At 40.9% G+C, this 10,947-nt stretch overlaps 1 protein-coding gene across 4 annotated transcripts in view; it reads left to right on the forward strand.

Annotated features, from left to right (window-relative positions):
- stim1b (stromal interaction molecule 1b) overlaps positions 1 to 10,947 on the forward strand; it is a 41,763-nt gene that overhangs the window by 27,855 nt on the left and 2,961 nt on the right. For 2 of the 4 annotated variants that reach the window (XM_079835592.1, XM_079835593.1), the window contains exons 8-13: positions 1,429 to 1,606; positions 2,603 to 2,770; positions 2,894 to 2,994; positions 3,716 to 3,951; positions 4,143 to 4,223; positions 10,334 to 10,397. In XM_079835592.1, the coding sequence (XP_079691718.1) occupies positions 1,429 to 1,606; positions 2,603 to 2,770; positions 2,894 to 2,994; positions 3,716 to 3,951; positions 4,143 to 4,223; positions 10,334 to 10,397 (828 nt within the window). The remainder of the gene's footprint in view (positions 1 to 1,428; positions 1,607 to 2,602; positions 2,771 to 2,893; positions 2,995 to 3,715; positions 3,952 to 4,142; positions 4,224 to 10,333; positions 10,398 to 10,947) is intronic. The other 2 variants (XM_079835595.1, XM_079835594.1) reach the window with 1 other exon arrangement.

The following is a 10,947-nucleotide window of genomic DNA, read 5'->3' on the forward strand; positions in this document are numbered from 1 at the left end:
TCTGTCTGTGTCTGTATGTTTGTCTATATTTATCTGTCTGTCTGTGTCTGTATGTTTGTCTATTTTTATCTGTCTGCCTGTGTCTGTATGTTTGTCCATATTTATCTGTCTGTCTGTGTCTGTATGTTTGTCTATATTTATCTGTCTGTCTGTCTATATTTATCTGTCTGTCTGTCTGTCTGTATGTCTATATTTATCTGTCTGTCTGTGTCTGTATGTTTGTCTATATTTATCTGTCTGTCTGTCTGTGTCTGTATGTTTGTCTATATTTATGTGTCTGCCTGTCTGTCTGTCTAACATTCTATCTATCTGTCTGTATGTTTGTCTATATTTGTCTGTCTGTCTGTCTGTCTGTGTCTGTATATTTGTCTATATCTATCTGTCTGTCTGTCTGTGTCTGTATATTTGTCTATACTTATCTGTCTGTCTGTCTGTCTGTCTGTCTAACATTCTATCTATCTGTCTGTATGTTTGTCTATATTTTTCTGTCTGTCTGTCTAACATTATATCTATCTGTCTGTATGTTTGTCTATATTTATCTGTCTGCCTGTCTGTCTGTCTAACATTCTATCTATCTGTCTTTATTTTTTGTCTATATTTATCTGTCTGCCTGTCTAACATTCTATCTATCTGTCTGTATGTTTGTCTATATCTATTTGACTGCCTGTCTGTTAAGTATTTTCTTTATGAACTTTTCTAGTTGTTCTCTGCTGTTCATTTCCTTCCTTTTCATTTATCTTCTGCTCCCCCTCCCAGTAATTAGTGTAACCTTCTGCCTTGGCCACTGTCATATCATTGACAGTTTGATTTATACATTACTTCCTGTTTGAACTTGGACTACGTCAGTACGAGAGAAGGCTGCCATGTGCATCAGCTGAAAGCCTAGGAAAGATCACACTGTGTGATATCATGGTAGCTACATGGGTTAAGGTTAGGTTTAGGGGTAGGCTCAGGGTTAGTACCTAGTTATTACTCAGTTATTGTAATTACTGTATTAAGTACATAGTATGTGCTACCGATATCACAGATATGTCAAACAAAACAAAAATTTTAATTATTTTAAATGGAATCGAAGACCTCAACACGGAACCACATTAGCCACATTAACACATTTAAATTTAGCCATCCATGACCTAGAACCTCTTTCGGTCTTCCAGTGTATAGGAGGGATGATGCATTTTCCTGTAAAGCTGTAAGGAGGTTTTACCACAGAATTACCACATCGAACAGGCCACATCTTGTTCAACTGTCTTTTCATGAGGAGGAAGAGGTGTGGTAGAATTTTGCAGATCAAGTTCCCTTTTCATGTCTTCTCAGTTCTCCAGAGCTCCACCTGCTGGTGACTGAGGGGAAATATCTATTAACTGTTTGTTAAGTAACGATTCAAACAGTGGTGCAGCTTGAGACTGATAATGTGTTTGTGTTCAGGCTGCAGATCGCACAGGAAGAGCACCACACGGTGGAGGAGGAGAAGGTTAAACTTGAGCGGCAGATGAAAAGGGAGATTGACGCAGCCAAGCACGAGGCACAGAGACTGCGAGAACTGCGTGAGGGAACTGAGAATGAGCTGAGCAGACAGACATATGCAGAGCAGGAGCTGGATCAGGTACAGTATTACAAAGCCTTCTTGCCTTCTTCCCATAGTGCATCCTGTTGCCATGTGTTCCCCAGGTAAGCGATGCACATGCACCCGGCCATCCACGTTATGTAAAAGTAAACGTGATTCATCAGACCAGGCCACCTTCTTCCATTGCTCCGTGGTCCAGTTCTGATGCTCACGTGCCCACTGTTGGCGCTTTCGGCGGTGGGCAGGGGTCAGCATGGGCACCCTGACTGGGCTGCGGCTATGCAGCCCCATACGCAACAAACTGCGATGCACTGTGTATTCTGACACCTTTCTATCAGAACCAGCATTAACTTCTTGAGCAATTTGAGCTACAGTAGCTCGTCTGTTTGATCGGACCACATGGGCCAGCCTTCGCTCCCCACGTGCATCAATGAGCCTTGGCCGCCCAAGACCCTGTCGCCGATTCACCACTGTTCTTTCCTTTGACCACTTTTGATAGATACTGACCACTGCAGACCCGGGAACACCCCACAAGAGCTGCAAAAAAAAATCCTTACGCTTGCCCATTTTTCCTGCTTCTAACACATTTGTCAACTTTGAGGACAAAATGCTCACTTGCTGCCTAATATATCCCACCCACTAACAGGTGCTGTGATGAAGAGATAATCAGTGTTATTCACTTCATCTGTTAACATTATTCGTCATAATGTTATGCCTGATTGATATATATATATATATACATAAAATGGTAGAATTAGCTATTATTAGAATGCAAAAATTCTGCAGAAAGTCTGAAAAGAAAATTGTAAAGTTATCATTTATATGTCTATTACCTCCCCTTAAATTTAATTCATTTTGTTTATTTCAAAAGGGTTTTGAAAAGGCCTCTTTTCATCATTTGCTCATCAGCAACATTTGGAGACCTTTGCAGTTCACCTTACAGGTGTCCCATCACCATGGGAACTGCTGAAGAGGTTTTCCTCCTCAAAACACTGAAACGCAGCCAATATTTATGAACATGCGTGTTTGTTTTAGGTGCGAATGGCTCTGAAGAAGGCCGAGAGGGAGCTGGAGATGAGGAGCGGCTGGTCTCCTCCTGAATCTCTGCAAAAGTGGCTGCAGCTCACACATGAGGTGGAGGTGCAGTACTACAACATTAAGAAACAGAATGCGGAAAAACAGCTCATAGTGGCTAAAGAAGGGGTAAGATGGTCACATACTCACAAAATGACAAGCTTTAACTGAATATTAAATCAGTTTTGCTTGTTCAGCTAGCTTAACATCCTGGTGTTGATGTTAACTATGAATTTGTGACCACCATAACAGGCAGAAAAGATCAAGAAGAAGAGAGGAACTCTTTTTGGGACGTTCCACTTGGCCCACAGCCCTTCACTGGACGATGTCGATCACAAAATCTTGTCAGCAAGGTAAGTCGCCATTTTGAGGAAGCCATTTTTGTATGCAATTTACAAGGTAACCTATACTCTTAGAAATAAAGGTTCCACATTGGTGACATAGAATGATTTTGGACCTTTGAGGGAACAATTTCTTTCTTAGGGGCCATTCACACAGAAGACGTTTGACCTCCCATTTTCAGGAGTCCAGCAAGCACACTGTAAAAAAAAAATTCAGGTCTCCAATTGAAAATTTGTTGGCCAAATTGTATTTCTGATTCTGAAAAATTTAGATGTGATCGATCACTTGAAAATTTTCAATTGGAGACCTGAATTTTTTTTACAGTGCAGGGGGCAAGAAAAAAAGACAAAAAAGATCAGCGCTTAAGCAGAGCGGGAGCAGATAGAAGGCACGTCTGCTCTGTATGAGATCAGGAAGTGGAAGTGGCATGCTTTTAGAATACCATATCATGCACAGTATGTGAAATGCAAGTGCAATGGTTAAACTTGTCCATCTAGCGCATGTTTACATAGAAAAACAATGGAAAAGTAGCACAGTGGAATGAAAAAACTTAGTGTGAAGAACTTTTTAATAATCTGAAGAACCTTTTCCACTATAAAGACTATTCCTTTTGTGCATTGGAAAGGTTATATGGATATTTTAACGTACCATAAATGCCAATAAAGAACCTTTACTTTAAAGAGTATACCGCAACCAAACTAAGCCTCACCTCTTTCTTTATCACTTCTGCAGACAGGCTCTGGGAGAAGTGACCACTGCTCTGAGAGAAAAGCTCCATCGGTGGCAGCAAATTGAGATTCTGACCGGCTATAATATTGTCAATAACCCTGGCATGCCGTCTCTGGCCTCTGCCCTCAACCTGGACCCTGCTTTTCTAGGCATCCGTTCTACTACACCCCAACATCTACTGCTATCCGATGACCTAGATGACATGGACGAGGACATACTTTCCCCAGGAACCCTGCAATGTGAGTTTATCATGCACACAAGTGTGGTACAAGAAGTCAAATCTGATCATATTCATCCGTGTCACAATTGAAAGCTTCTCAGTTGCCTATAACCTTTTAAAAATGAGTTTTTTAACCCTAATACATGGCAATTAAGCTTTCCGTTGAGCTTTGCCTTTTTGTGGTGTGATATCATTGGCTAATGTCCGCAGATGCCGCCTGGCAGATGGATCGGCGCGTGAGCGACCTTTGGCCCATGGCCGCCGAGAGCCAACCCCCCTGGAAACATTCTGGTTGGCAGCAAACCCTTTATTTTCTCAGCCAATGCTGACGCAAAGCAAACACTTCTATGTCCCTCCCACTGGCCAATTAAGACCTTCTAGATGGAATTTGTATATTAAACTCTTAAAAACCACCCTTTATTAGAGTACAGATGTGGAATCAGTGCTGCTGTTTATATCCATGAATTAGAAGCTACTGATTCCATGTTTGCACTGATTTACACTAAAATTAACACGGCAAAATACAGAGTTTTAAGGTGGGGTCACATTTACTGTTATTTAACTAATTTTCAAGGGCAAAATCCTCGCGATCAGTAATTTTGTGCACAAAAGATTTTCCCACACAGATTTTACAACAATTTCAGGTTGACCACCAGAAAGCTGCTTGTTTTGAAAGTGACTTCTGTGTGAGTTGTGCCTCATGCATTGCTACACCATAGGCAATATACAGTGGGGCAAAAAAAGTATTTAGTCAGCCACCAATTGAGCAACTTCTCCCACTTAAAAATATGAGAGAGGCCTGTAATTTCCATCATACTGTAGGTACACTTCAACTATGAGAGACAGAATGAGAAAAATGAGAAAGAATGAACACAATGTCTGATTTTTTTAAGAATTTATTTGCAAATTATGGTGGAAAATAAGTATTTGGTCAATAACAAAAGTTAATCTCAATACTTTTGTTATATACCATTTGTTGGCAATGAAAGAGGTCAAACGTTTTCTGTAAGTCTCCACAAGGTTTTTACACACTGTTGCTGGTAGTTTGGCCCATTCCTCCATGCAGATCTCCTCTAGAGCAGTGATGTTTTGGGGCTGTCGCTGGCCAACACGGATTTTCAACTCCCTCCAAAGATTTTCTATTGGGTTGATATCTGGAAACTGGCTAGGCCACTCCAGGACCTTGAAATGCTTCTTAGGAAGCCACTCCTTCGTTGCCCGGGCAGTGTGTTTGGGATCATTGTCATGCTGAAAGACCCAGCCATGTTTCATCTTCAATGCCCTTGCTGATGGAAGGAGGTTTTTACTCAAAATCTCACGATACATGACCCCGTTCATTCTTTCCTTTACACGGATCAGTCGTCCTGGTCCCTTTGCAGAAAAACAGCCCTAAAGCATGATGTTTCCACCCCCATGCTTCACAGTAGGTATGGTGTTCTTTGGATGCAACTCAGCATTCTTTCTCCTCCAAACACGACAAGTTGAGTTTTTACCAAAAAGTTCTATTTTGGTTTCATCTGACCATATGACATTCTCCCAATCCTCTTCTGGATCATCCAAATGCTCTCTAGCAAACTTCAGACGGGCCCGGACATGTACTGGCTTAAGCAGGGGGAAACGTCTGGCACTGCAGGATTTGAGTCCCTGGCGTCGTAGTGTGGTACTGATGGTAGCCTTTGTTACTTTGGTCCCAGCTCTCTGCGGGTCATTCACTCGGTCCCCCAGTGTGGTTCTGGGATTTTTGCTCACCGTTCTTGTGATCCTTTTGACCCCACGGGGTGAGATCTTGCATGGAGCCCCAGATCGAGGGAGATTATCAGTGGTCTTGTATGTCTTCCATTTTCTAATAATTGCTCCCACAGTGGATTTCTTCACACCAAGCTGCTTACCTATTGCAGATTCAGTCTTCCCAGCCTGGTGCAGGTCTACAATTTTGTTTCTGGTGTCCTTTGACAGCTCTTTGGTCTTAAGGCTGCAACATACTCCGAAAGAACAGAGAAAAAAGTTCTCGCTCCCAGGGCTGCGAGAACAAAATTACGTCATTTTGTTCTCGGAGCCCTAGTTTGGGAGTTCTCGCAGCTTGTTCTCGACACATCGTCTGAGCAGAAAATTTTTCTTGTGGGTGTCCGAGAACTATTGTGTGATTGATCAGAATTTTAAAGTGGGTGGGGTTAATGCGGAGAAACGGAGATGTTCGGCACCTGCTTTTCTCGTGAAGTATGGAATGCCCTGGCCATAACGAACTTTGTTCTTGTTCTTGCCACCTTGAGAAAACTAACAAATGTCTTTGTTCTTGCAGAGTATGTTCCAAGCTTTAGCCATAGTGGAGTTTGGAGTCTGACTGTTTGAGGTTGTGGACAGGTGTGTTTTATACTGATAACGAGTTCAAACAGGTGCCATCAATACAGGTAACGAGTGGAGGACAGAGGAGCAGGTCTGTGAGAGCCAGAAATCTTGCTTTTTTGTAGGTGACCAAATACTTATTTTCCACCATAATTTGCAAACAAATTCTTTAAAAATCAGACAATGTGATTTTCTGGATTTTGTTTCTCATTCTGTCTCTCATAGTTGAAGTGTACCTATCATGAAAATTACAGGCCTCTCTCATCTTTTTAAGTGGGAGAACTTGCACAATTGGTGGCTGATTTTTTTGCCTGCGAAATTATGCCGAAATGTGACCACACTTTTATATTGAAAATGATGCTGCAAAGCAATGCTCTCTAGCACAAGCTAGCTAACTCAAAGCTTTCTTTTTATTGTTATTATTATATATATGGGCTTTTCACACTGAAATTGTTAACCTTGGGTTCTGACATCAGTTCTATGATGCTGGGTTTCTAGATTAGTAATTCACAATATGTGTGTTTAACGCAGCAGCTTGGTGTTAACATTGCAAAAGCTAACTTGGGGTTAAAAACACATTGCTTACCCCATTTTTACAACCCTTTTTTTTTGTTAAACTAAGGTTAAAAGTGGCCTTAATCTAGGGGTCAAAGAAAGATGTTAACCCAGTGTTAAGCACAGGGTGCAAAGCCTATATGTAAACTTATTAGACGGCTCTTTGGAATATTCTGATTGGACGATGGCAACATTCTGGGCATAAACATTTTGTAAATTGGCTGTTGTCGCAGGCAGACAATGGGTCTCATTCACTAACCTAGTATGCTTGCAAATCTGCGGACAATAAGTTTCAAGGACAAATCATGATTGATCAAAATATTTCATACTAAAATGTATTCTACATTTATGAAAGAATATAGGAACAACTGAAACGACATGTACACAACAAATCTTGGTGGCCTTATAAATGTGTTGACTTGTGCATGTTAATTACTGTAAATTACTAACCTGTAGTCATTCATTAGAATACTCTAAATTCAGGTTAAGAACAAATTCATGCACCTACGCACTTGTTATGAATTAAGCTTACATTCATAAACTTCTCCTGTGCATATAAATACTAATAATCCACTCAATTATTGGTGAATGAGACCCAGTGTCCTACTTGCTGTGCTAATTTTATGCCTTTCAAATCACTCCATGGTTTTCTGACTAAATAGACTCCAAACAATATTTCATGTCAATGTATTCATTTATTTGTTAAAGGGTTGGTTCACCCAAAAATGAAAATTCTGTCATTAATTACTTACCCTCATGTCGTTCGACACCCGTCAGACCTCCGTTCATCTTCGGAACAGAAATGAAGATATTTTAGTTGAAATCTGATGGCTCTGAAAGGCCTCCATTGGCTCAATGGCACTTTACACTCTCAAGACCCTTAAAAGGTACTAAAGACGTTGTTACAAAGTCCATCTCACTACAGTGGTTCTAAAATAACTTTATGAATCGGCGAGAATAGTTTTTGTGCGCAAAAAAACCCCTAAATAACGACTTACATAGTGATGACGATTTCAAAACAAGGCATCATGAAGCTTTGAAGCGTTATGAATCAGTGAGTCGAATCATGATTCGGATCGCGTGTCAAACCGCCAAACTGCTGAAATTTGGCGATTCAAACTGCTGATTCGACTCGCTAATTCATAATGCTTCGAAGCTTCATGATGCCTTGTTTTGAAATCGTCATCACTATGTAAGTCGTTATTTAGGGTTTTTTTGCGCACAAAAACTATTCTCGCCGATTCATAAAGTTACTTTAGAACCACTGTAGTGAGATGGACTTTGTAATGACGTCTTTAGTACCTTTTAAGGGTCTTGAGAGTGAACCGTGCCATTGTGCCAATGGAGGCCTTTCAGAGTCATCAGATTTCAACTAAAATATCTTCATTTCTGTTCCGAAGATGAACGGAGGTCTTACGGGTGTCGAACGACATGAGGGTAAGTAATTAATGACAGAATTTTCATTTTTGGGTGAACTAACCCTTTAAGTAGCCGTCTAATAAGCTGGGTAATGTACAGTCAGCCGGTCATTATCTATCTTAAATGTTTCCATGATTTATACAACTAACCAAGAGCTGCATCTCGGCAGTGTTTTTGTTTAGGCTGGATACCGTGTATCTGTCATGGTACACACGCTGATCTTCTTTGCACTGCAGCCTTGCAATGCTTTCACACTTTTGTGCGTTCACTTCCTGTGCCACATCATCAGCTCTGTTTCCTCCCCAGCTCTGTTTTCTTTCATTAGCCACAGCTAATGTGGTTAATCATCATCATGCATGCTCCTTCCAGCTGTGACTTTCAAAATGTGTTTGAGTCATGTGTTTGTATTGTGTTCGATCTTTTGCATCAAAGACAGGCGTGGCGTTACCTACATGTATGTTCTCAAGTTCCCCTTCATCAACATCATAGCAGAATATCTCATATTCACATTCTGTCTCATATAGCTTACTGTTCCACATGTAATCCTCTAGTTAAGTCATGACGTGTTGAATACTGTTTCCCAGTCCAAGCCTCCACTCAATTTCAAGTGAGAATACTATCTCAGCAGCTGAGCACTATTCATTTATAGCACACGCTTAAAGGGTTAGTTCACCTAAAAATGAAAATTCTGTCATTATTTAATCACCCTCATGTCGTTCCAAACCTGTAAGTCTTTCGTTCATTTTCGGAACACAAATTAAAATATTTTAGATCTCTCCATTGACAGCTACACAACTACCACTTTGACGCTTTAAAAAGTCCACAAAGATATCGTTCATAAAGGGAAATAATCCATATAAATTGAGGTTTAGTCCAAATTTTCTGAAGAGACACGATCGCTTTATATGATGAACAGATTTAATTTAGGCTTTTATTCACATGTGAACATTCAGGTAAATGGAAGATAAAACATGTTTGCTGGATGTGCAAGAACCAATGAGGTTCATTCTCGCGTTACACAGCATGTTTGAGCTTCAGCAAGAACCAATGAGGTTCATTCTTGTGTGTTACGCAGCACATTTGAGCTTCAGCAAGAACCAATGAGGTTCATTCTCACGTTACCATTCACGTTTGAGCTGCCATATGAACCAATGAGGTTCATTCTTGTGTTACGCATCACGTTTTAGCTTCAGCAAGAACCAATGAGGTTCATTCTTGTGTGTTACGCAGCACGTTTGAGCTTCAGCAAGAACCAATGAGGTTCATTCTCGTGTGTTACACAGCACGTTTGAGCTTCCATAAGAACCAATGAGGTTGATTCTCGTGTTATGCAGCACGTTTGAGCTTCCATAAGAACCAATGAGGTTGATTCTCGTGTTATGCAGCACATTTGAGCTTCAGCAAGAACCAATGAGGTTCATTCTTGTGTGTTACGCAGCACATTTGAGCTTCAGCAAGAACCAATGAGGTTCATTCTTGTGTGTTACGCAGCACATTTGAGCTTCAGCAAGAACCAATGAGGTTCATTCTTGTGTGTTACGCAGCACATTTGAGCTTCAGCAAGAACCAATGAGGTTCATTCTTGTGTTACGCAGCACGTTTGAGCTTCAGCAAGAACCAATGAGGCACAAAAGACTAAATTAACTCTGTTCGTCATATAAAGCGATCAGGTCTGGACTAAACCACTCAATTCATATGGATTCATTTTACAATCTCTTTATGAACTTTTTGAAGCATCAAAGTGGTTGTTGCGTTGTTGTCAATGGAGGGATAGAAAACTCTCAGATTTAATCAAAAAGATCTTCATTTGTGTTCTGAAGATGAACGAAGGTCTTGCGTGTTTGGAACGACATGAGGGAGAGTAATGACAGAATTTTCATTTTTAGGTGAGCTAACCCTTTAAACTAAGTTTTTAAAAACTCAGTGTGTACACAACAGTCTCTAGGTTCACGGTGTCCCAGACACCAATATTGGTTAGGGTTATCTTAAGATTTAATTGTTTGATTATCTCTCCCACATACATACAGTATCTCAGAGACTGGATGATTTGAATGACAAACATCTGTGTGTGTGCCTCTCCTCAGCTACCAGCCTGGTGTCCCCGCGGCCACGTCACGGAGACCACATGCCGAACCTGAGCTCACAGAGGTTGGTAGAGGGCATTGAGAGTGAAGCTGGGCCAATGCTGCCCCCCGTCCGCCCTTATGTGCGGCAGACTCGCAGCCACTCCATCGGTCACGTGGAGTTTCTCCCTGTGCCTTCACTCTCTTCCTCTCTGTCCCATCCCTCCATCGTCTCTTCCTCACTCCTCACTTCCTCTCGTTTTGCTGCGCTTCAGTACCGTTCCTCATACTTCACGTCAGTGGAGGCGGTCTCAGGTCTGCCGCCAACAGGGTTCACTGGTTCACGCAGCGATCAGAGAACAGAAAGCATCGGGTACCACAAACACACTGTTTGCTGTGCACACACGGCCTGTGTGTAGGGTGTCCACAACCTCTGTTATGAATTAATAAATATTTAACTAATTAAGAACTGACAAATTTCCTATTCTAAAAAACTATTTGCTAACAGTTATTTTAATTTTTAAGCTTATGCATTAGTTTTCATGCGAAATAGTCATGAATATCAATTGTATAACTATTATAATTATAGTATATTTAATTATAATTCCACTTTTCTTGAATCATAACTCTTTAAT

Source organism: Gobio gobio (genome assembly GCF_949357685.1).
Source record: "Gobio gobio genome assembly, chromosome: 14".
Lineage (NCBI taxonomy): Eukaryota > Metazoa > Chordata > Actinopteri > Cypriniformes > Gobionidae > Gobio > Gobio gobio.